This window comes from Amphibalanus amphitrite, unplaced genomic scaffold (genome assembly GCF_019059575.1).
Source record: "Amphibalanus amphitrite isolate SeventyFive unplaced genomic scaffold, NRLGWU_Aamphi_draft 001089F_arrow, whole genome shotgun sequence".
Lineage (NCBI taxonomy): Eukaryota > Metazoa > Arthropoda > Thecostraca > Balanomorpha > Balanidae > Amphibalanus > Amphibalanus amphitrite.
Genome location: NW_024882583.1, coordinates 14,064 through 40,761, shown reverse-complemented (window position 1 = coordinate 40,761; position 26,698 = coordinate 14,064). Strand labels below are relative to the sequence as shown.

The following is a 26,698-nucleotide window of genomic DNA, read 5'->3' as shown; positions in this document are numbered from 1 at the left end:
ACCTTCGTATTGCACCATCACACCTATGTCGTGCGTCTTCAAACCCCAACCGGACGCCAATGTCAGCGTGACCCCGACCCCGACCCCGACCCCGACCCCGACCGCGACCGGTGGCCGACCCCGACCCGACCGGTAGCTGACCCCGACCCCGACCGCGACCCGGTCGGTGGCCCACCCCGACCGCGACCGGTGGCTGACCCCAGGTAGCCGATCGGGCGTCAGTTTATGGCGCCGGGCCCGTGCCAGCCGACTGGTGCTCGGCTGGACGTCCCAAGCGCTGGCGGCCACCTAAACAGACCGCCACACGGCCAAACAGCGCCCAGCTGAGCGCCCCAGCCGCCGCCCCTTCCGCTCCGATACACGGCCACGGTGGGAGGCGAGTGGGAACGGCTCCAGACAGAGCAGAGCTGTGGTCAATGAATGACTATCCTTAACGTTTCCTGTGTGTTTTTTATATATAGATGGCTGTTCGAACTGGATCATTTCTTAACTTACATAGATGGGCATTTCATTTAAAACTCATCCCCAATTGATCAGAAAAAGTATCAGAAAATGCTTAGTGTGACCAAGCGTTGTTTGTTTTTGTTTTCATCGGATCACCCCACGTATGACCCCACTCCATCCAGTGCGATACCCTCAGCTGTGTGTGCCACAATGGGCGCTGGAGCGGACACAATGGGCCCAGAGAGGGGTCAGGTGGCTCACCTTGAACCGTTTGTCTTGGAGCACTTTTTTGATTGCGACGAGCTCGCCTGAGTCGCACAGCTTGGCCTGGTATACCACGCCGAAGCTTCCATTGCCTATCACCTGAAATGGTGGCAAAAACGACCGGGGATCAGTGTCTAGCTGTAGATGTAGAAGCTGACGCAGCACGATCGAGAAAAAAAAACTGAACAGGATACAACGAAGAGATGTCGCACATTCCAGCTGGGAAAACAGTTTGCATGCTACTGGCTTTTTCGAATAACGAGTTGAGGTAATTGAGGTGCGCACAGAATGTATGTCACATAAAAAGGAAGGCGTAGATCACAGACTTCTCTATATATAGAGAAGTCTGTGCGTAGATAGATAATTTGTTACACGTTAACATAGCATAAACGTTTACGTAACATCTTCATTCTCACGGTCACCTGCATGAGTAACCATAAGGTGACAAGTTGGCATTGATTCTAGCTTAAATCGTGGTTTCGAAATCACCCGCACTTGCAACGACGCAACACACAGCAGCTAAGTTCATTTCACCGATAACTTTACGCAGGGAACAATGCCACTAACTTTTAACTACGGTCACAAACTAGGACAAAAGAAAACGCCTTTTTACGTAGCCGTAGAAAGAAGGAAGCGTGTCACAACACCCAGGCGGCAGCGGAGCCGGGTTTACCCGCGGAGAACCCTCCTCGGGCAGCGGTTTTCCTCCTCCCCGCCCAGCAAACAGGTTCCAGCGGGTAGTCGCTGCGGCGGCGGCGGCGGTTCTTACCTTTGTGTCCGAGTAGGAGACCTCGTGCGGCTTGTCGGAGCCCACCTGGCCAGGGGTGGCCACTACCGTGGTCACCCGCTGGTTTCCATCTCTGCCTGAAACACACAGACGGACCTCGGTCACCACCGCGCTCACACTGTGAAGGAACGGGCGGGGGGGGGGAGGAGGGCGACTCATGGATGAGTCAATTCGATGTACAGCAAATGACAGGTAGAGGTATGGCACAAAAGGTTTCACCATAGACCTCAGAATACCTATGACATGAAAATGTCTATGGTTTGAAGAGGGAAGTTAAGCGTCTCGCTTTTGGCGCAGGTACTTTTCACTAGTCTCTCTACGGCCGATGACCGCATCAATGCGTGCGAGCCATAGGTACCCTATTGGGTTAAGCTTAGATACCTCATCTGAGAACCATCTGAGAAGAGGTCAAAAACAGATCGGACGAAGCAAGGCAGGAAAGAACCAAACTAATTTCGTCAGCCACGCCCCGTCCCTACCGCCCTTACAGTAAATCAATGTCCGCAGCGTCACCAATACGGCACAGGGTCCGCTCATGATCAAACTGGGATACCGGGGCTTTGGGAGGCTGCTGTTGTCCCTAACTCCCAGCTTCGACAGCCAAAAATACCACCCACATGAATACTTCACCGGCACAGGGGAGTGGCCCCGTTACGTCAAACCCCGAGCTAGTTAACCAGCCATCCGCCGCCGAGCAGCATCCCACCGGCTTCGGCTCTCGATTCAGCCGGGTTTTACGGCCAGGGAACACACCACTGCGCGTCGCGCCATTTGTGGGCCGTCCCACTCTACATAGCCCGCCGGCCGGACCCGAGCAGCAGTAACCGAGTTCGGTCCCTCAGCTGTGACAAAATGACAGCTGTAGCGCGCTCAGCATGCGAGACCGTGGTGTGAAGGTCAGCCCAGCCAAATACGGAGCACGGGTCTGACTCATTGGGTAGGGTAAGGAATAATCAGCATGAAAATGTGCATAATTTCAGGGTGAAACATGCCCGCAGGAAAACTTGCACAAGTCCATGAAATTGGTAACGTGTCAATCATCAAAAACATGCGTTTGGCATTAAAAGCAGATATTGTGCACAGCCCATGCAAGTTCAGCATTAATAACATAATCCATGGCACGAGGAGCTCAGGTTCGACAGGGTTCTGTCAGCTAAACGCGGCGAGAAACCCATGTGCACGTAACGCAGCTCAGACACGTGATCTCGGGCATCCAGTTTCAGCCCAGTATCGGCTGGCGTGTAAAAATGCGCTGATTGGGCCGGCACATGGTGCTGTGGCGACCCACCCCACCGAACGCCGCCTCCACCCATCCTTACTGTCCGCTGCAGGCCACACGAACACAGCCCCTCGTCTAGCCGTCCCACGCCGTGCCTGGCTGTCCAACTCCCAAGTAACAGCGACGAGCGAAGTTTGGAGGGGGTGCTGTCGAATCGGTCACACCGCGTGCGGCGTCCTTCAGCTCTGGGTCACGGAGCGGTGATATCTGGCGGTGCGGACCGGGTGCGGCGGCCGGCCCAGCTCTGCGGCGCGGCGCACTGCCCGCCGGCCGCGGCGGCCTTGGCCCGGCAGGGAGGCCGCCGCCGTTACGGACGCGGTCGGCAGACACCAGCTGATCGGTCAGAGCGGCACACAACGCAGAGTGCAACCCGTCATAGGTGGCCGAGCAACAGTGGTCGTGATGCAAACAGCAAACAAACAGAAGATTGCATGCCGCAGCCCCGCAATCAGCCCTGAAGCAGCCGAATGGCACTGGAAAACCGCAACTAGCGATGAGTCAACAACGTGCAATGACTGTCAGTCTGAGTCTGGGTGGGGAAGCACGGACAGGGAAGCTTTATCAAAGTTCAGCGCCAGGTGCAATAGAGGCAGCTCCACGCTCTGAACCAATACTATCAAAGTAGCAGCGAAGCCCAACGGAAGGGCAGCCGAGCCATCGGCGTTAGTGGCAGGCTGCGCGGCTCTCCGGATCAATACGATTAGCCTTCCATCTAGCAGATGAAAAGCAGCCGGATTCGGTCCCATCGGCGCATGTTTCCGAGCCCCGCGGCTCGATTCAATAACGCGTGCTCAGCTGAGTGGACGGAAGACTGGAGCCCGGAGCGGTCACTCGGGTCGCCGTCCGTCCGAGTGAGCCAACAGTCCGGCCTCGGCCGGCCGGCGACGGCCACCGGCAATTGTGTAAGCACGATAAGTACGCCTATTCGCGTCTGGCAATCCATCACGGCAGCCGGCGCGGCCTGCGGCAGACGGAGCCGGCCCGGCGGCGAGGCGAACTGGCTGCTCCGCCGCGCCCCTCCCCTGCCCTGCAGCCACTGCGGCTGATCAGAGGGCAGACAGACAGACAAACATGTCGGTACACACACAGCGGCAGCGCGCACAGCGCAACGGCTGCAGTCTTCCCGAAAACAGCGTCCGAGCGTCCGCGGCCGCAGGACTGACATTACGGCGTGTGGGCGTCCCGTGCACGCGGCTCGGCCTGCACCCTGCACAGTACGGTGGATACTCCGTCCCGAGAACTCACACGCTCCCCGAGTCAGACACTATCCGGTTCCCACCGCGACCTACAGGCAGGGATGCGGAGCCGGAGCCGGAGCCGGAGCCGGAGCCGCCGGAGCCGTCATATTTTGCCCGGAGCCGGAGCCGGAGCCGGAGCCGTGAAACAATATAGCCCAGAGCCGGAGCCGGAGCCGGAGCCGTCAAAAAAGGGTGCGACTCCGACTCCTTTTTCAGGAAGAAAAAATTATCAACCTAGCTCGGTTTGACAGTACAAAGCGTAAAACAATGTGGTATTCAAAATAGCCTTGTTATACAAATACAGAAGCAACGTGTACCAATCCCATCGCCTTTTTTCTTCCACCCGTATTTAATTGATCGCATAGGGGATGTACTGAGTAGGAGCCGGAGCCGGAGCCGCCGGAGCCGGATCATTTTACTCGGAGCCGGAGCCGGAGCCGGAGCCGCCATGACATTTCACCCGGAGCCGGAGCCGGAGCCGGAGCCGATTTTTTCTCCGGAGCCGGAGCCGGAGCCGGAGCCGTCTGAAATTTTCACGGCTCCGCATCCCTGCCTACAGGTGATGGCCGGCGTTTCTCCCGCGGAACTGGTTCTGCTACAATGGCGATGCTTCACTGGAAAGTCGGTGACCCCAAAGATTCGGACAAACTAGGAAACTAGGATCGTTGTAAATCCGTTTACGTGAGTAAGTTCAGGTCGACGTGAGGCCGGTGTCGTGATTCCTACACAGCTCTATTGCACTGCCCCGCGAGCCGCGACAACAGATATCCCGTGGTCGAGCCGGGTTCTTCGGCTGAGCCGAGCCAACCCAACCGAGCAAAACCCGATTTTCTGATCAAGTGTTCCGGTTCTCCACACCGGGTCGCGCCATGTGGTTACACAAAGCTCGTGCTAAGCCGATCTGCCTCACCCGGCGACCGGCGGCGGCTGTGTGTCAGCTTTGTCGAATCGCCACAGCTGTGTCAGCTCTGCCTACACGTCACTACACGCCACGGCCCGACAGGCCGCCGCCCCCGCCGGCCAGACCGGCAGCGGCCAATCTAATCGGCGTCCGGCCGCGCGCGCCGCTCGTCAGCCATGAGGCATGTCACGGACAGGCCAGTGCGCCGGGCCGCGACACCAGCGACGGGTGGCGTGCCCGCAGTGGGAGGCGCCACAGCTGCCGGCGGGCGGGCGACCCGACAGCGAACACCTGCGGCGCTGACGTGTCAACCGGAAAAGATCAGCACTGCCGCCCACAAAAGCAGACAAAACTCGGCCTGTAACAGTGTCTGATACGATGAAATCCACTCGAATTGTGTGCTTCTGGCTTGGTCAAATAAACTCAGCCGGATTGTGGTTGATCTTTGGTCTGGCTCTCCGCCGCTCTCTGCTCCTCCCGGTCTCTAACTGCGCAGCGCCGCCGGTCACGGCTGAGGTCAAGTGTGACTGGGGAGCAAACAGCGGTGGCCGCCGGCTGGAGTGTCGACACAGGCGGAGCGGGCAGACCGCACGGGACGGTCCCGACCGGTGCCGACCTCGGCCCGTCGCCCGCCGCCGGCTGGTTCAATGCGGGCGCGGCGGCGGCGCCTCCAAACAAAGGCCGCCACCGTTGCCTGTTGTGCGGCCATTGGCCGGGTCGGTCGGTCGGTCGGTCGGGTCAGGCCGCCGCCGACCGGGGTGACACGGTCGGTGCGTGCGCTCACCGAGGACGCCCGTCACGCCAGCGCCGGCCCCGCCCTCCGGCCCGGCGCGGCCCTGACCACGGCACGGCTGGAAGCCCCGCTGTCGTGAGCGGCCTCCAGCGGTCTGCTCGGCGCCGGAGCAGCACGACTCGGCCGTCAACTCATCACAGTGTGTCAGCCAGGGTGACTGTCGCAACTCACCGCCGTCCTTAAATCGGCCGAACGCCCGTTTTGCCGACGATAGGTCGCTGAGCCGGTGCTGACTCCAACTCTTCCAGCCGAACCTGTTGGGCTTGCCGGTGCTGTCGCGCTCGAGGCTGGGCGGCGCCGCGCGCGCCTTGGCCTCACTGGTCGGCCTCCTCTCCTGGTTCACATTGTCCACACTGTGATGCTGCCGGCGCAATTTGGGCTGCGACGCCGCCTCTCGCTTCCGTTCGCCCATGTCTGAGGCGTTGGCGCGGCGGCTCGCCACCGTCCGGCGCGCTCACCACTCCCCGTACACAATCACGTCACGTCACACCGCACCGTGACGTCACCGAGCGCAGCGCGTCACCTCGCGTCACGGCGGCTCACTCCAGCGTGCAGCGCCGCGCACCAAACACACTCACACGAGCTCTATCGCCGCTCGACGCTCGCTATAGGGCAGCAGACGGCGCGGTCGGCCGCCAGCTCGGCTCACTGCGCGGTGCTGACTGGCCGGTCGGCGGCGGCGGCGGTGCGGCGGCCTACCGGTCGGCGGCGGCGGCGGAGTGGCTGCTGCCGCGCCGGCGGCCGCAGCCACAGGTGGCTGACTGGCGGCGTGGCGCCCTCCCGGATGTGTCGGCCCGTGCGCGCCGTCCGGCCGGTCGCCGGCACTGATAGCACCACTCAGAGCGACCGGACACTGTGACCAGCCCACAGACAGCCCAACGACGCAGCACTCGAGCGGAAATTATCCATCAGAGACGGACCAAAAAACGCCCAGACGTGGCACAGAATCCCAACAAAGCCACTTGTAATCGCCAAGGTATGGCTGCAAAAAGCCAAACTAATCTATCACACAGTTGCGAGCGCCGAGTGCTGACCAAACAGAAACAAACACTTGTGACACAAGGACAAGATTGCCAGCCGGCGGCCTTGGACTGTCCTCCAGGAGAGCAGCGATGGGAGCTGCGAGCTCTCCCCACGAGCTGCTCCAAAGCAGAACGCACCAGGGCAAGGAGCATTACTCCTTTGGCACACATGGCGCCTTTCGAACAAGGAGGGAGGAAAACCACTAACGATACGGCGAAAGGAACAATGGCGGTAGGCACGGCCCGCGGCAGAAAGGCGAGGGGAGGTGTAGGAAAATCGGCTGCACTTCACCAGCCTATTGTGAAACGCGGCTTCCCCTGTGGCATTTAATAGGTACACAGACAGCTGGCTCTACGAAGGCCAGGCGTCCTTTTAAATGCTATCTGAGCTTTTAAATGCTACTGAGAAACACGAAGGAGTGATAAAGTTAGTTAAGTGGAGGAATGAATACAGCCCACAGCTGCTAGGGCGTCAGAAGTCGAAACAACAAAGCTGTGTTCTACCTTAGTGCGACGTTAGTTAGCAACATCGGGTGAAACAGCCCTCAGATCCCCCGTACACCGGAAGTGCAGTCCGGCCCGTTCTGCCCACACCGGGCTGTCTGTCCACTGTAACAGGGGCGCCCACCACGGCTGGCGCCGCCGGCCTTGGACGCGGGGCCGCCACTAACGGACCGAACCGGCCGACTCCGTGCAGGAAGCACCTCCACCGGGCACCCAATGTCAGCTAGTACATCAAACAGCGCTGATGAGCACGGGCCACTTCAAAAGTACCACTCCACTGATAGCAGAGGAGCAGGCGAGCACCAGAGCGAATACGAACAGCGCGGTCAATGCCGCCGTCAAAAACAAAACCACCCTGGGAAAAGCACCGGACGTTCGAGACGGGAAGGTGGAGGAGCTCACCCTACGCCCTTCGCCTTCATGAAAACTCCATTGGCCATCGTGAACGATCGGGTGTTCACGTGAGATAGCTGACCAAAGGCCGATGGTTCGAACTCCGAAGCACCTGTGAAGAGGATGAACTGAAGGTCACCTACTTTGGAGCCTAGAGCCAAGATCATCGCGGCTATTCGTGCCCAAATTAAGCTGTTTCCACCTTATGCAGTTATGCACGTGGGACTACGTCAGCCCACTGCGTAGTAAAGAATCTCCTGTCCAACGTGAGACTCTCCGAAAGTTCACAGGCAGCGGCGCATCACGGGCCGTTCGCAAGGCCGCTTTACGTGTCCTGGGGGCAGTGTTGTCCAGCATCCAAAAGCCCGTCTGTCTGCGTCAAGTTACCATTACAGTCGGTTCACGATTGTGACAAGGTCCACCGCAACTACACTAGCCCGAAAATCAGCCTCAAAGAGTCCCGTGTCATACCAGCCTCCCAGAAAACCATCCTATCAAGCCAATGAGTCACAATCTCACAGACAGCAGCGAGCTCAAAAAAGGCCGGGCGTCACGCATTGGGCCACGCCCCTTTCAATGAGTGTCCCTACCAATGGCGGTGTTCGATCACCTAACGTCACGCCTCACCAGCGCGACATTCACCCAGAGACAGACTGAATGACTGACTGACTGACTGACTGACTGACAGGCAGTGGCGACGATGACGACACAGTCGCTGAGGGGGCGACTGCCGTCAGGGGAACAATCAATACTGGAAGCCATCCTCCCCAGCGTAACTTCAGCTCGTGACGCCTCTCACTGCGTCACATTACACCCGTAACGCCTCTCCGTGCATCACGTTACACCAGCGCACGAGGCCGCCCTGTACCAGCTGACCGTGGCGTGTCTCGCCCACAGTCTCGACACTGCGCTCTTCCGACGCGGAGCGGGTCAAGGTCCCGGCGCGTCCCTGCGCGGCCACTGTGGGCGGCAGTCCGCAGCCGGCCATAGGTCAGTCGGCCGCCCGTCTGAGAGAGCCGCTCCCGGCTCGGGGTATGGGGTACGGAGGCCGTGGGCTGTACCGGTAATGGCTGTGCCGGTGATGACGTCAAATGTGGTAAGCTGGAGAGCAAGGATAGCGCAGTACAATACCGCATGTCTCCTGTTGCTGACAGCGGGAATTTTTCGGGATCCGGACAATTGGATATTAACAAATCAAACCATGTGAAAGCAGAAAGCATATCACGCCCAGCCCCAGTTTGCAATGTTCTCTATCGTAACTCAAAAGTAAGAAACTTCTATGTTCCGAATATCAAACTCAGCAGTCTGTCAGTTGAGCTTCACTTCGCCCACGTTAGGCCATTCTCCTTCCCCCGGCTTTTCAGTATCAAGAAGCTCCTCCGTGGACATGATCTTTCTCAGCCACCCGAATCTGTCAGCCTGAACTCGAGAATCGTCATTCACCAACGAACCTTCTAACACAAAAAAACCATCACTCCTGAGTAATTTTCCGTCGTGACTTCTTCGCTACATTTTCGTCTCCCGACATCAGTGTCACAGCCGCCGTCACTGCTGCCGTCATCTAGCTGACCAAGCCGCGACACCGGGTGCCAGTTTCCGCTGCAATCCAGCGCCCACCGCCCCCGAGCGGGGCGGGTTCTGACGTCACCGCCGTCTGTGGCACCCAGGTGGCGTTGGCAACCACGGGCGGCGACGGCGGCGGCGGCAGCGGCGGGCCTCGCGCGTGGCGCGCTGCTGGCGACGACCGGGTGCGACCTTGGCGAGCGCGGCGCGGCGCACAGCGACGGGTCGTCCGGCTGGACAGTGACGCCGCGGACCGACAGGCGCGGCCATCGGCCCCGCCGATCGATGGCTGACACAGTGGCATACATACGGCAAGCGGCACGGCGAAACCGCGGCACGTGCACCCCGGAACGCAGCCGCACAGACCGAAGTAGTGAAAAACCACAGAGACAGGGGACGGGACCTTTGAGGTTGAAGACGCTACACTAAAAACGTGCTGACTCGGGTAGGCATTCACTAGCATACTGACGCAGGGATTGTTAGGACAAATACAGACACCACAGCGACCGGGGAATTCAAATTAATTGGACGGAATAATGTACAAACCACTGCATGCAATCATGCCTTGGAAAGTCCCACGAAGATCAGACTTGCAAACATGGGTGTCGATTTGTATACCTTTGGGGGTGCTGCAGCACCCCCAATGCTCAAATGAGCACCCCCAATGGTTTTCCGGGCACCCCCAATGATTTTGTCCCTCAATAACTCCCACTAACTCTGCTTGAGGAAAATAATTGTTCTGCAGTCTTTCACTAATAAAAATAAAACAATTACGCAATTTACAAGGCATGAAATAAAGATGTAAAGCCAGAAAAGTTAGTTTTAAGAAGAAGAGCGAAAAAAGACGTTAAGTTGTAAAGACACTGGTGTGGGTCCGTCGTACACGGGTGTCGGACCCTTAGAGCTGCTGGCGCGTACCCTTTACAAGCCAGCAGGGGGCTCCAGAGACCGGCGACGGGCCCTCAGAGGCCGGCTAAGGGCCATCAGAGGCCTGTGGTACCTTCAGAAACCCTGTGGGGTCGTCTTTAGAGACCGGAACGGACTTAGACGCCGATGGAGCCCTCAGTCGCCGGTGTGGGGCCTTCAAATGTCACCGGTGGCAGGGTGGCCGTCACATGCGCACTTGTGGGGCCTTCAGAAGCTACGATGTTGGGCCCTCAGAGCCACCGATATAGGGCCTTAAGAGGCACTAGTGTGGGACCCTCAGATATGGCAATGTGGGGCCCTCGGACTGGAGGCGCCGGTGTGGGGGCTTCACAGTCGCCGGTGACGGCCCTCACAGGCGCCGTTGTGGGGGCTCTCAGAGACACTGGTTTAGGGCCATCACAGGCGCGCGTGGGGCCTTCAGAACTGCTGTTACGGAATGGACCCTTCATAGGCCGACAAGAAGATATCAAGAGGCCACCGGTGCCTTCAGGAGCCTTGTGTGGTTCTCAGAGACTGGCATGGTGCGCTCAGACGCCGCTGGGATCCTCCGAGTCACCTGTGTGGGGCCGTCAGGGTCGCTGGTAACTGACAAGGGCCCTCAGAACCGCCCATGTAGGGTTTTTAAAGGCATTGGTGTAGGGCCTCAGAGTTAGGGGTGTGGGGCCCTCAGAGACGCCGGTGTGGCGCTCAGGGGTGCCGGTGAGGGCCCTCACAGTCGCCGTTATAGGGGCCCTCAGAGAAATGGGTGTGGGGCCATTACAGGCGGGTGTGCAGCTCCTAGAGCTGGCCCCCTATAGGCCGGTTAAGACCCCCAGAGGCCGGCAAGTGGCCCTCAGAGGCTGGCTTGGGCCCTTATGGAGATCTTAATGTTGGTACTTGTGGGCCCATGAGGTGTTCTTACGAGCCCTGTGGGGCCCTTCTGAGTCCAAATATAGCCAACCTGGACCCTCAGCGGCCAATTGGCGCCGCAGTGCCCCTCAGGCCCGAATAACCCGATGGGCCCCTGAACCTAATGGGGGGGCCGGGGGGGCATGTGCCTCACGGGCCCACCTGGCTACGCCACTGAGGAAAATCGTAATCCCATAAATATCGAAATGCGATCACCTGTCATTTTTTTCAACGATTATTGTGATCGTCTGATTAACGCCAGAGCCTCGTAGCTATACCGTTGCCTCCCGCGCAATGTCCGCCCCTGTGGACCGCAGGGGCTGCTGCACCGGTGCTAATCGCGGTCACCGGTTTGTCACCTTATTACAGAGGTGCCGGGGCTGCTGCCGAGCTGCCGGCAAATGTACGCGTTTTTTTTCGGAAAGATGTTTATGTAATGAGGTAGCCAAGTACTAGGACGAGCAGAATGATTTTGAAGAACGTTCAACCTTTGGGAAATATTAGTGGAAATCCCGGGATTATCAGTACCTTATGGGGATACCCAACCATGCCTTGTACGGTTGTGCCCATGGCAAAGCTGCAATCTTTCACCCGGTGCAGGGGTTGAGCACCCCCAACCATTTTGAGAAATCGACACCCCTGCTTGCAAAGTCTCGGCGTAAGAAGGAAAGCCCAGAGAAGGCTCGGCAGTTGCTGACGAGTCAGCCGCCGGTTTGGACGGGGTCGGCTGACTCATCAGACTAATACCCTTACCCTCCCTGTCCGGTGACCTCTACCGTCCGGACACCAACACACCCACCCGCATGCCTAGCATGTGGGTAGTCAGTTTGCAACGGATGCACCGGGGTACCAACGGTTTCTGAGACTTGCACAGTGCAGGTCGTCAAAAAGCCCGCGCGAACTGCACACAGGAGCTACTAACAACCGTACGGCAGCATTTATCATTGCCTACGCTGATGCGAGCATGATTATTTGGGCTGCCTGTCTGCGCATCCCTTGGAACGCAGCTAAGCACAAATGCTTTTTGCCCGGTCACGCTCAGGTCGCGACGTTAGCTCAGCCTGAGTCGCTATTTCTGGAAGAGCCTGACCTCGCCGCCGACGGGCGCCGCTCGCGAACATTGGGTCGGTATCGGAGGGGACGGGAGAGGGGTCACCCCCAGCACCCCCTCCCCACCTCTCCCCAACCGCCACAAGTGCAATCATCGGACGAAATGAGCGCCGGCTAATCGAGATGAATATCGACCGTAGCCGAGCCCCAGATTCCGGGCATTTCGCCTCGGCCGACCGGCCGACCCCGGCTGCCGCGGCTCCAGCAGACGGCCACTGAGAGCCATCCGTGCTCCGAGGAGACGGTCCGGCCAGGGCTGGAGGTCTGAGAGACCAGCGCTAAACTCGGATACCGCAAAAGTCCACCCTGATAGGAGATTAAGCGATTAATCCCGAGAAGCTGTCGACGATTCTCTAAGTCTGGAAATGTTGCCCGGTTTATCCCGGTGAGGCAATTCATCGCAGTGATACTTTTGGAGAGCTGACGTCAGCAGGGGCAGTGACATGCGCGGCCAATATAGAGCCATGCGTCAAAAGGTAGGTCACGGCTTCAGATATTTTGCCGCCGGCCAGCCACCGTAGAAATAAAATACCTACTACTGATTCCTGAATTATCTGGTGTAAGCAGGCTAAAGCGGAGTTGTCATTCTATCCATGTAGTGAGCAAAGCCGTCCCGTTTCGAAAGAGAACTTGCATCGGTGACAGTATCTCCGCTTCACACAAAGTTTCAGAGACGAGCAGCTCCGTTTCTGTCACCAGCCGCTAGATAATTGGCAACGGTGTGCCACGGGCCAGGTCACATCTACAATAGCACTCAACTGCCTGCTCCCAGCGATAAAACGCTCATCAACTCCCCTATCCCATTAGCTGTTCACACCGGCTGTCGGCCGGCCCTTCATCTCGTGTATCGCCCCTGATGGAGCTCAGCGCTCGCTCGGCCAGCCGCCGGCACTGCAGCCGCGCTCGGCCGGACCGGGCTCGTCGTACCGGCGCAAATCACAGTCGCCTGACAACATCGCGCGGCGCGTCATCGATTTCTGGGGCACACGGCGCGCGCTGTCGCCGGCCCGGTGCGTCACTGAGCGCCTCGAACGACACCGGCACGGGAGCGACGAGCACGTGCCTGGGGAGCACGGATCAGCCACCCGAGCGCTCACTGTCTTGTCAACGGCTCCGTCAGCCCAGCCAGCCTAGCCCAGCGTGTCTATCAGATATTCAGGCTGTAAGTCCAACACAGATGCCCTGGGCATAGCTCAATCCAGTGACGGTGCCCGGCAGTCCGCACCAAAAGCTACCCAGACGGACACGGAACCCACCAGCTAAGGGGACTGAGCCGATTATCAAACGGTTCCAGATGAGTCCACCCCAACGACCGCCGCGTTACATGTATCTGGCATCGATCAAAGCGTAAACATTGACCTAGGAAACCTGATCGAACCAGACGGTCCGCTACCTTCATTGAGTATGCACCGGCAGACCACATCGAGCGCCAGTGGCCGACCGACGCTCGCTGTTCTCCGCGCGCCAGCCGATACCCTGCGGGGTCCGGCCAGGTGTCACCCATTGTCACCCGTAGCCGTCTGTTTCTAACCGGAGCCCGGCGGCCCCCGGGGCACGGCTCTCGGGCCAGTCCCCGCCCACTCTGCCGGTGGACGGACCGGGGCGTGCCCTCGGGCGCTACCGGCGCGGCAGATGGTGGCCGATTTCCGATCGACCGAGACGGCCGGCGGCACCGCGGCCCGCCCACCGCCGCCGGCAGCCGGGCGCGCGGTCTCGGGGCTCTGGTGGGACGGCACCGCCCGGCACCGGATCACCACGGCAGACGAGGGGTGACAGTAGTGGGCTACACGGAGTCACGACACGCCGCTCGGGCCAGACCGAGCGACACGGCATCGCGCCTCACCATAAGGCGACATCCTAGCTCTTTCTGCATCACTCAAACTTGGTTTGTGCTTCGGGACCGCTAATGAGAAAACCATGCGGGAGTTTCGAACTGACCCATCCCGCATCTGACCTTTACGCGCAGTGCGCAGGCAGACGACCCAGTCGGCACCAGAGACGCGTGAAATTCATGCGACAGGAACGGCTGCTATCAAACTACCATACCAATCCTACCACACCACACCACGACTCTCCTGTTCTGTCCGACCGAAGTCCTAACGGCACGGTACAGCGCCCAACCAGCCCTGACACCGCACAGTACCCCCATGGATTATTCAGTCCAGTGACGTCACTACCAAAACGGCCGGCCGCCGCCCGGCCAATCGGCCGTCGGCCCGCCACACCAGCAACGGTCCAACCACACACGGGAAAGGCCGCATCCGGCCGCATAACGTGGATTCGTAGTGCCTGGTGAAATACCAGCGTAGTTACGATTCATAAGTCCAGCGCATGAGCTTTAACCCGCGCACCGACGGGGGGGGCGGATATCCGCCCCCCCCCCCCCTGAGGTTTTTCGCGAATAGCGGGAAAACCGCGGCGCGTAGCGCCGCGAAATTTGGTATGACTATAACCTCATCAATTTCACACATGGTGTGCAAGTTTGAACCTCCTACCTTTTAAGGTCAGGTCACCAGGTCACTTTGAATGACCCAACCTCAAATCACTTTTTTGCAACTTTGTCACCGTGCCAGAGCTACAGTAGATGTCGGAGGCCTTTGAAAGTCGCAGGATATTATTAGATCATTAGTAGCTACAATTTGTATATCTCGGAATTTTGATATCGGTGACCTAAGGTCAGGTCAATTTCGCGACCTCCCCATTATAAGTCAATGGGGGAAAAATCAACTCCCTGTTTTTACCACTAAAACGGGTCGGAATGGCCCCATATACCATACATGACTTCATATACGATCAACCTTCACTACCTTGAGGTCTGTTTTGCTGTTGGGCAGCTGTGAGGTCATGTGACGTCATCAAAGGTCACCAAAGGTTTTTGGCTAATAACTCCGTACAGGAACAAGATACAGACGCGTGGATGGTCTCATTGTGTTCAGCTCGTCAAGACGCATCGAATGATATACATGATGACCTCGAGGTCACGTGACCTGAGGTCAACCTTTGACCTTGACCTTTCGAGGTCAACATATATCATTCGATGCGGATTGACGAGAGGATCACGATGATGCCCTTAGTTTGTTCCTATCTTGACTAATTCGAAAGTTATTCTAGAAAAACTCTCTCCATATCTAGCGCCGCCATTTTGACTTTTTCGACCCCTGTGACGTCATCTTTGACCTGACCTGAAAATGACCTTAGTAAAAATTGTAGATCTTGGCCGTGCGTATCCGATGCCGTTTACCGCTTGTCGATATCTTGCTTCGTTCTCGAGACATCCGCCCCCCCCCCCCGTCGGTGCGAAGTTGGCGCAGACCCCCGTCGGTGCGCGGGTTAAACGGTAAAGCACCATTGGAGGCACGACATTCGCCAATTTTCTTTACCCGAATTTTAGCAGCCCGGCTGTGAAGCTGCTGTAACACATTTTCCCGAAACATGGATTCGAGTTTCACCTAAATCGTGCTGCCCCAGACCGTCAGACCGTCTGTTTATACAGTGCCGCTGCCAGGTATGTGGGCGACGCGTCCGAAACACTCTCCCCTCCCCCAGCGACTGTGCGTGGCAGAGCCCTGGCCAGAATATGAGCATGTCACCATGGGCTGGCGACCAGTCCAAGGGATGTTCATTGACAGCTAGACATAACAATGAAGCCAAATGGCAGACTACGGAGAAGTGCACGACTCCACCCTCGGCGCGCTTCTGGTGAATGCGGTAAGTCGACCGGAGCCAGTGTCAGTTGTTGAACAATGCGGAGTTCCGATCATGCTCCTATATATAGCCAACTGAGTCACCCGAGCCCCGTCTTCCACGGTAAGTTGCGCTCTAATAGGCGCGCGACCGATTCCCAGAATACTGCTGAAGAGGCGGCACACTCCAACGCACCGTTTAGTCATGGTGACGAGAGATGCAACATACGAAGTGACGCACTATAAAGAAAGCACGCATAGATCACGTAGATTCAGCGTCATCTGCAAAGAAGAATATTTCTGCAATGTGCACCTAGTGGCAGAAACATGGAAAAGAAAAAATGACGCCGAGAAGACCAGTAACGTCAAGTAGTCCAGCTCAGCGTATAAACCGTAACGCTCCCGACAGTCAGAGCCACAGCCTGTTCAGTCTATCACCAGAGCGTGAAAATGAGAGCGAACCATGCCGCGGTGTTCAAGTAAGCGGAGAAAGACAGGACGGGAGGAGACACAGCACGTGGTCAACGGCGTCAGATTACAGGAGGGTCGGCACTGGGCAAAGGTCAGCGAGGCAACCGGTCAAAGGGTACAGCAGGGAAGTGGAGGGGTGGGGAGAGGACAGTGTAGGGTGTGCGAGGGGGCGAGAACAACAGGAAGGGTCAGGGAACAAGGGCCAGTGAAGCGGGGACAAGGGTTACTAGATAAAAATATCGGTCGTTATCTATGGGAACATGAAAACTGGAAGGTCTTTAAAAGGAAATAGTTTGTTTGTCTGAGATAACTTTCCATTCCACATGTCCGCTTCAAGTACGAAAATATTATCATGTGACGCTTAAATTTAGATGCACTGTAACAAACAACTCAGACACTACTGGGCAAAACATTCATATAATTCAAATCACATTTTAGACGGGGACATTTTTCGGCGAGGCAAAACTCACTTGTAAGCGTCATTAGGTTTCCTTCTACGAAAGGCTACGCATCATGCCTTCGACAGTTACGACTTAGGATAAATAAAGAGAAGCAGTCAGCGTGCAATCTGAGACAAATCTGGGGGCGGTGGGGACATAGGATGGCCCGCGGAGATGGGTGGCGGTCCCAGCGTGCGGTCAGGAGGCCCCTGCGGACGGACGGACCAGGACACTGCCACCATTACCTGCCATCGCTCTCTCTCGCTCGCTCGCTCTGCCTCTAGGAGGAGGTGGCGGCGCGCGGCGCAACAGTCAGAGGCGCTGATCAACTGGCGGCGGCGCCTGCGGGAGACACAGCAGCCCTCTCTCAGCAGAGCACGGCAGGCAAGGAGCGAGCGAGCGAGGGGCGCGCGCGGTCCGCGCAGCAGAGACCGCTGGCAAACGGGCAGCCGTAGCGAGTACCGCCTTCGGGCAGCGCGGCAAGCCTGCGACCCAGCCAGCGACATCGCGGGGCGAGCAACAGATAGTCGTTCAGCTGAGCAGATAGCAGCCCACGCGTCTATGCCGCCGCTCCTACAGTAAGCCAATTAGACCAGAGAATAGAGAGTAAGCACGGATAAACCATAAAAAAATGCACAGTAAATAAAATAAAGCAAACGACACAGAGACACAAACAGACATTACACAAGGTCATAAAATAGGAGCAGGAGTCAAGACAAGGACTATGTTGGTATCTTTGGTCTGCAGCTCAATAAAACCCGCCGCAGCTTATCCGCGGTATCCGACTTATCGACACCTACAGCCTACCCACGCGAAATGTCGCAGCATCTCTCACAAAGCCATTTGGAGGCATTTCCAATCGCCTCCCCACTTCCACCTGAGCACAACATCAGCATAACCACTGACCAATGGCCATCAATTTGCGCCGTACTAACAAGATTAACTGGCTGTGGGACACCAGTTTTCCATCTCACGGCCCCGTCGCATGGTACGGCTACTCGGATAAACAGTACACATCACCACCTGCCATCTAACGGCCTATTATGACACTGCAGCTTCACGGCTCTCCCGCCGCAGTCAGAGGTGTCCCCAGCGGCCTCATACCCGGCGCCTACACTGACACGGCAGCGGTGGCAGTCCGCTCGCCTGGCGCGCACACACCTAGCCCCTAGGGGACAACAAGCTCAAACCCACTATAAAATGGGTTTGGCTCTTCTGAAGCGCCACCTCCATGGCCAGTTTTCAAGTCTAAAAATGGGACTGCACAGTTTTTTATATTTTAGCATCAGAGCGAGCTGTATCGTTAACCCTCCCCACTGAGACAGCAGGATTAGTCACACATGAATTTCGAACTTCTGGGCTCCTAAAGAACATAGGATTTCAAGAAAAAGTGAGGAAAATATCAAATATTAGTTGAGATGAAACTCATTATTTTTTATAACAAAGTGCCCAAGCTTAGCTATCCACAACTACCTCTAAACAAATAAAATGCAAGAAAACGCTGAAACAGGAACTAAGCAAATGTACAAATATGTGTATAATAAACTGCAAAAGGAAGGAACCTGGTAATTTAGGCCAGGATATTATATTATTGATAGTTATTGTAGGTAGCATAATAACGTCCAAACCTTAACCAATTTTGTTAAAATTAATTGGATTCATGTCAATTAGTAAATTAGTCACAATATGTAGGTAGGTACCCATCAAATATGTCCAACTTCAACCAGCTCTGCTGTCAAATGTGCTGCACCACAGAAGACATTTGTGATAACACATTTGTCATAGTAATTAGCCATTGATTAAAGAAAAGGCTCTGTAAATACTACATACCAAGCACACTCTTCCAGAGCTACTTAACCAATATTTTGGCTTAATAAATAGACTCAAGCATCTATAACCAGACTGAGTATGTCAAGAACAGTTAACTAACAAACAAATGGTCATAAGCTATGAAGCACACAATATCTATTTACACTTACTCAGCAATACTAGAATTTGGACACTAGACATCATGAAAAAATCAATACTAAAATGATATTACAGCTTGGAAACCAGACAGAAAGGAAAATCAAATGATCAACTCTGGAATGCTGTCAAAATTCCATATAAGCATTCTGCTTCCACTTCCTTTACTTAGTTAGGTATGGCTTAAAATAGCAGCTTCCATTTCCTTTCTGGTGGCAAAGTGAACAGTTTTTTTTTTAAATAAGTAATCTTCTAAAATGTTGCCCTCACTTCCAAACACCAATGTGTTTCATCCTTTGTATCCACTATCCATGGTTATCTATTCTATGGCATAGGAAGTACCTACAGGCTACATGCATAACAAATGTGCTTTTATTCCTTTTAAAAGCAAGATCATCAATGGAATGAAATATCAAGCAAGGCCTGCAATAATGGGGATGGTTTATACAATAGCAATTTAAAGCTTTTGAGCTAGGTAAACTAACACTTAGCACACGATTCAATCAAAATTGATACCCATGTAAGAAGTAAAAGCACCTAATTCTGCCAAAGCAGCTGGCACCTACCTATACCTAGAAATTGACTATGAAAGTTCATATACCACATGTATTTTACACATGTACTGTCACATATGATTCACATAGAAGAATTATGCCCATAATATCAGGCATTACCTTTTAACCCTCGCCCGCACATGGGGGGGGGTGGTTGCCACCCCCCCCCCCCCCAGGCAGTCTTTCTGCTCTGCACTCAACATTTTTAGAGCTAGAAGGCTGATTTTTCGTATAGCTGCTCGTCTATCCTTTCTTGATGTCCACTGAAAATTTCAAGTTTCTGTGATTTTTGGTTTCGGAGATATGACCTTGTTTTTCAGGTCATGTCATGACCCAAATGGCCAATTCTCAACATCTTGCGTTTGCCATGGGCCTTGTGAGCTTTTGACACCCTGATTTCGGCCTTTTTTGCCAGTCTTACCTCCCATCTATCATGGAACATGTTGTTTGACGATGTACAGGGGTCAAGGTCAGGGTCAAGGTCAACCTAGGTCATCTAAGATAATTGCGTTTTAGGCAAGCTGAATTTACTTTTTGTGAAGTTTTTTGACTGCATTTTTGGTAAAAGCTTCTCAGATCATGATTTCATGTGATATGGACCCAAAAACAATCGGTGCGCACATCAGTATACACACAGACACACACAGACATACAAACACATATAATTGACCTTGACCTAACTTGACCTGAAATGACCTCAGCAGCAAAATTCTGGTCGGATAGTGTGACAAAGAGGTTCTAGCTGGCTTGGCACCAGAAAACAGCATCGTCATCGGTATTTGATAAGCAGCGCACTTGATATCCAACGGTGACCCAAAACAGCAACATTTTTTAGTTTGACCTGACCTGGAAGGTCAATGACTGACCTGAGAAGGTAAAACTGGGTATCATTGGATTCGTCTCTTCCCAAAGAATCTTTTTGGTCTTTACTGCTAAGCTCTATCTCCAACAGGAACGAAATGGCGCGGGGGGGGGTGGCAACCCCCCCCCCCCCCATGTGCGTTCTAGGATGGGAAAATGGCATGTGCGGGCGAGGGTTAACAGTAGCTCATGTAACAATGATGCATAGAGAATTAAAGGAGGCATATGCAAAGTGTTACCACTTACCGCACACAGTCACTCAGCCCTGTAAGGCCAGGGTAAGTACTGTTCCCTGATAGGCAGATTCTGGTGCTCAGGGTTCTCAGGGTGCTCATTCTGGTTCTGGTGCTCAGGTTTTGGTTACTCTACCAAGAGTAACCAAACTGATTCATAATAAATTTGAAGCCATTCACTTCAGCTAATAATTCTGTTCAAAGTCCCAAGCTGTGTACTGTTAATACAGATCAATATCAACACTAGTTGGTAAACCATTCCAAAAACATTTAACTTGGCTTAACCAGACATTTTCCCTTGCAACCATGTCAAACATTGAATAAAGAACTGCTTAAATCAAACAGATGTTAGGATAAGGCATGCAGTCTGAAAATTCATGCAGTAATATCAATATTGCAGAATACCATCACAGTCGGTGACACTCCAGGGAAATAAGCTAAAATTAGAGCGCTCTATTTATTGCTCCCGCTACTTCATCGTCTCCCATAGGGTCCTGTGTTGAGCTGGTGTCGAGGCTCTAAAAATGACGCCGATTTTTGCACCCTTCTCACAAAAACCGCTCGGACCGCCTGGAAACTAATTGTTCCGCTCTAAAAATTTCATGATCGACGGGAAAATGAATGAGGAAAAGATTGGTCCTGAAATAATTCTGAACTCCCTGTAGAACATATCGAAATATGGCTGCAAACTAGGAGCATGACAAAATCGACAAAACAATACAAATAAACTTACCGGGATTTTTTTATTTTCCATGCATCTGTGTATGAAATCAGTCGGTTTTTCGGAAAGATCATCTTCTGTTTAATAAATAATTCCACAATTGCAATCGAGAAAAAAAACATTTCCGCTGTGACAGCAGTTTTGGCATTGTGCCAGTAGTGTGGAGTGCGCGGTGCTGCGTGGTCGTCGGGGCGGAGTTGTGAGTATTTTCGGTGTTTTAAATGGTTGATGGCCATTTGAACCAGCTTTATATTATTTCCTACAAATTTTTGCATCAAATTATTGCTTTGAAAGACCATTGAAACCCCTCATCTCTTCATGAAGCACGATCATATTCATCGTCGACGAAAATGGCGCGGGACTCCATGTGCATTCCGATTGAAATAAATCGTAAATTGAATAATATTCGATGATAAGTATCATATTCTAGTGACACATTTTCATAAAATAAGGCATAAACTTTGCAAGGAAGTCAACATCGGATAATTGGATTCTTATTTAGCTCACATATCCTTGTAGTAGTCAAATGGCTCCATTGATAGATTAATGTAAGTATATGTTTTGGCTTGATGTTTGCTGTGAAACCACCCAACCACTTGCTGGTTGAGTGGTTTTCTGATAATTACCTGATAATCATTTCTCCTTTTCCTTAAAAGAAACTGAAATTCCTTTCAAAGTAATCCATTTTTAGGAAAGGCGGCTTGCTCATTGACATTTCATGTTCTTGTTTTGTTATTGCTGGCAGTATTTTGATACAATAATGCAATATGAATTTCTTGCAATAATAAAACCTAAGACAAACTTAGTTAATGCGTCAATCAAACACCCAACAGAAAGATTGTGAGTCCTTGTGACGTGAAGTAGAATATTCTATGAATGTGTTATTTAGAATATGCCAAATATTAAATTAATTATTATTTGATACTGATAGCTGAGCATGTGAATTATGCCACAATATAATTTCATTTTCTGGTTTTGAAATAGCCGGCAGTATTTTACTTCAACAAATGTAATATACATGGAATACATGTTGTTATGTTATGTTAAAGGTTTAATAACAGCCAACAGAAGGGCTGTTTCAGCAGATAATGTTTGTACCTTATGCATTACCTTTCTTTTCTGCAGGACCATGCTTCCGCTGGGTGGTCGACATTTGCCTCCTGAAGAAGTTGAGCAACATGAAGACCACCAGATGAGGTGTCTGCAGTTCATGTGGAACTCTGCAGACTAGTGTTATGCCAACCACAACCAAAGTGCTGTGATCATGGAGGCATGAACCTCATGACAACACTTCAGATTTGCAGTTGAACCAAAGTGTGATTCAAACCACCTGTGGCATCTCACTCAATGTGAACAGTGTGATTATTGTGCAGTGTTCAGCTGCAACTAAGACATTTATTAGTGACTTGTTTTGCAATTAGCCACCAAAAGCATTTTTTGGGCTGGCTGCTGTAATTTGTTGTGCACTGCGCAATAGTGGTAGTGTTTTGTCACTTGTCAAGTTGTCAGTTGTGCATGTTGCATGTTTCTCTTCCCTCGGCCCTCATTATCAGTTAAGTGGTGAATTGGCATCACTCAGTCTCCCCAGATCTCCATTGACTGTCTGTCAACCACCTAACTTGAGATGGTATTTGCTAATAGTGTCAGAAAAGAAATGATTGTAGACATTTTTAGGAATATGAGCTCCGTTTCATGCGTGTTCCAGTGGTCATTTTGTCACATGTCCCATAGTGTAATAAATGGAAACTGTTGTTCCCTTTTGAAGGTACTCGCGGATGCAGAAAGCGTTGGGCCTAATTATTAAACGCACCCTCCTATCAGCGACGCACGAAATCGACAAATATCCTTTTTAGAACAGGAGGAAACGAAAACTTGTGAACATAGCTGTAGCCTGTACCTACAACAGTGCATAAGGAATTGAAATTCTGGGAGTGTTTGAAATTCGGAGAAACTCAAGTTGTCGACAGGTATGCCCCCTTGCACGTCAAAGACCGCCTAAAAAACAAACGTCTACAAATGAAGGCAGTATTCGTATGTTCGTTGTAATTGCAGCAGCCTAGCAACATGTATTGCGGTCCGATGGCGAATTACACTCGTGCTCAAAAACTATGCCGGTAACTGCCAATGCACTTAGGTCATAGGTGAGGAGAGGAAGGGTTATGTCATATGTCAACATCATAGAAATGGCTTCATCTGAACTGTGCCTATTGTACATAATTCAACCAATCTATGCATTTCGTTTCTTGCAATCTACTCATGCTTTCACTCCAGCTTCAGAGTAATCATCCCATATTGTGCGTCTTAAGATATTGATTTCTATGGCGGTTTGCAATTGCTAGCCACGTCTTATCTCAGTTTGGTGGCCCCGCATCGGCCCACTCGGCCGCTCTAAAATTGACTTACGGAGGAGGATGGTGGCTTTTATTTTAGCTTCTCCGCTGACTGCGGGGAGCGCCGTCGCCGAGGTAGGAGCAATAATTAGCTTATGTTTGGGACTAATTTCCACGCTTAATTAACATTTTAATGTTATTTTAATTAATTCATGTTAATCTTTGACGCATTCTCTTTCTATTGATACCATCCACCGGTCTGAGAAGTACTGCCTTGCTGCGTAAGGGCCGATAAAAGATCACGCTTTTAGGGGTATCTCTTCAACATGGGGCAGGAGCAATAAATAGAGCGCTCTACTTTTAGCTTATTTCCCTGGTATGTCACCAACTGATCAAGGTTCATACATGATTCAAACAGCAAAATCCATGCAACTGATTGTGCAGAGAAAAGAAACAGAAGCTACACTTACTGCTGACTTTGACGTTTCCCCAATTGTGGTGCTGATTTTGAGATTGGCTGCTCCCTTCAATCATGGAAGTAGTACGTGGACGACCACTCATCCTTGCATAGGAGGGTGGAATACGGCACTAGAGACACATCCACTCCGCTCTTGAATGTTGTCATACAATAATGGTTTTTCAGTTATCACACAATGTGCTGTCCAGAGATCAATAGCTCTCAATATACAATTTCATCCACTTCTTTAGATGAGCCCATTTGCATTAGGGCCAGGCCAACACGTTGGGTACAGAATCAGTGCACATTTAACTGCTTAAAATGTCCAAGCAGTCTAAAACAGTGCAGCACTGTATTCTTAAAAGTTCCATAAATAGGTATCACTGATATCTTCTTTCATATTTTACCCGAACTCCGATATCACTAGCATTGAAGAAGTAAAAATTACAACCGCATACCACACAGATACCTTCCGCAGCACATTCATACATATTCGGCGCACTAAATCATCGCTCACGAAGGAAACCGCGGCAATCACTATTGCCGCTTTTTCGACGCCACGAACGAGACTATCCGAAACTTTGCGAGAAAAGATGTGACGTCAATGCTACGGTAAATAAGATACACCGAAATTGCTTACATCGCCCACATTTTGACTGCATAAAATTTATGCACAATCGAATTATAATTTATGCACAATCAGCACCAGTTACGACCAAATGTAATGAATCCATGACAGATGTAAAATGACGATAAAAACTATCGTCATAATTATTCTGGTCATTTTACGACCAAATGTAGGTAGGGTAGAGTGGGGCAAAGCGCCCACCCTAACTTTCCAGCCCCAGTATCTCTTTATCTTACAAATTTGAAAGACAACTAGGTAGCTGATCTGGTAGCTCATTACCTTGGCTTTCTTCGAATAACACATCAGAAACAAGTGGCATGCATGGTTTTTGAGATATGCCATCCGAATTGAGAGGACTACAAATCGGGCGTTTTGCCCCACCCATGGGGCATAACGCTCATATGAGTGGGGCATAACGCCCAGTCCTGAACGTTTCATTACACGCTCGGTACTCTGACAAAAGAATGCAGTATTTATCCATTCTCATTTCGTTTGACTTTAAATCAATAGATTACACCACCAAACACATCTTGAACACTGTTGTTACCACCCCACTCCTCATTCAGTCAACGGGCTGTCACCGCCTTAAAGAGCGGAGATTAGTTCGTGCGAATAAATTGTTCCAGGCGATACTAACCAGTATATTGCATATTTCATAAGAATCCTGAGCAGTAGAAACGTATCCCGACACTCACTTTCAGCCAAAAATGTTCGCAAATACCCGTACTGTATAACTCCCATTAGGGGTAAAACGCCCATGATGGGCGTTTTGTCCCACACCAAAGTGGGCGTATTACCCCAACAGCACATTCAAAACGAAGTCCACCAAAATTAACCCGCGCCCGGCTGGGGGTCCTGGATTTCCACGCCCTGCTGGGGGGGGGGGGGGTGTTTGAACACCCCCCCTTGTAACTCGGCTCCTGGGCCACGTAGCGATACGCGGAAGGCGGCGTTCGAAAGAGCGTCAAAAATAAGGACGAAATCACTTCGGTCAATTTTTTGGTCAGGTCAAAGGTCAGGTCACCAGAGGTCATAGAAGGCAAAATTTCGCCGATTTCCAGGTCGAATGTCGAAAATTTCCAAGAAGCCAACGCATAACTCGGGAACCAATAGAGCTACAGCGCCGCGGAAAAGCGCATTCGATAGCCCTATTAACGCCCTTTCTGAGTAATTCTCTCAGATTTGACCTAACGTCAACGGTTTTGCCTGCAGGGGGCAAAAACTGCAAAAATAGCCGATTTTTTCGGAAAACGTTTTTCTGCAATAACTTTTGACCCAAGCCTTGTACGAGCTTACTTTTACCGGCATCGTGTTCCTCTCGTCAAGACGCATCGAATGAACTATAACTTGACCTTGAAAGGTCAACTTGAAAATTTGACCTCAGGTCAAGGTCATGACCTGACCGGAAAGGGTCATGTTGCATATCAGTCGATCCGTATCGTCGAGCTGAACACATCTAAGGCGTTTTCATCGCTCTAGCATGCCTCTATCAAAAGTTATTTGCGAAAAACTGTTAGATACCATTCGTGACCTAAGATGACCTCAGGGCATAAACAAGGGTCACGGACACCATTTTCATGTTCTGTGTGTCTAAACCACTTGTAATTCGGTGTTTGGGAGTGTTTATAATGTCTTTCGTCCATAAGAGGCGCATTTCAATTTTCTCCCATTGACTTATAATGGGGAGGTCGCAAAATTGACCTGACCTTAGGTCATCGATATCAAAATTCTGAGATATACATTTTGTACATGCTATTGCTCTTAGCAATCGCTGAAAGTTTCAAAGCGATCGGTCACTCGGTGTAGCTATGACAGACATTGAAACTTTTTATGAGGTGAGGTCACTTCAAGTGACCTGGTGACCTGACCTTGAATGACCTTGGTCTGAAATTTTCACAACATGTGTAGAATTGATGTATGATAAGGTGTACCAAAAACGGCGGCGCTCCGCGCCGCCGTTTTTGAGATATTCGCGAAAAACCACAAGGGGGGGTGTTCAAACACCCCCCCCCCCAGCAGGGCGCGGGTTAAGCGTGTGACGATTGTGTTGCAAACCAGTAAATGCTCAAAACGTAGCTTAAATCCGCAGGTTCTGCGTAGCTAAATTTCATTGCCTACTTTAATCTCTGTCAGACAAAGTTTTAGTAGTATGAAAACATGTAATATCTAAAAATTGTCTGAAATAAACTAATCTTTATCTTACGTCCAGAAAAACCCACTTGTAGATCCGAAAAAGGGGGCA

The 26,698-nt window shown here is 52.3% G+C and overlaps 1 protein-coding gene across 3 annotated transcripts in view; it reads right to left on the bottom strand.

Annotated features, from left to right (window-relative positions):
• Nucleotides 1-24,350, bottom strand: part of LOC122370003 (glycogen synthase kinase-3 beta-like) — a 36,828-nt gene extending 12,478 nt beyond the window's left edge. Inside the window, exons 1-4 of one of the 3 annotated variants that reach the window (XM_043345219.1) lie at nt 23,842-24,349; nt 16,953-17,049; nt 1,478-1,572; nt 706-807 (exon numbers count right to left, since the gene is read on the bottom strand). In XM_043345219.1, the coding sequence (XP_043201154.1) occupies nt 706-807; nt 1,478-1,572; nt 16,953-16,959 (204 nt within the window). In that variant the 5' untranslated portion in view covers nt 16,960-17,049; nt 23,842-24,349. Of the gene's footprint in view, nt 1-705; nt 808-1,477; nt 1,573-5,877; nt 6,335-16,952; nt 17,050-23,841 lie in introns of those variants that run through there. The other 2 variants (XM_043345218.1, XM_043345216.1) reach the window with 2 other exon arrangements.
• Between the last annotated feature and the right edge of the window lie 2,348 nt (nt 24,351-26,698).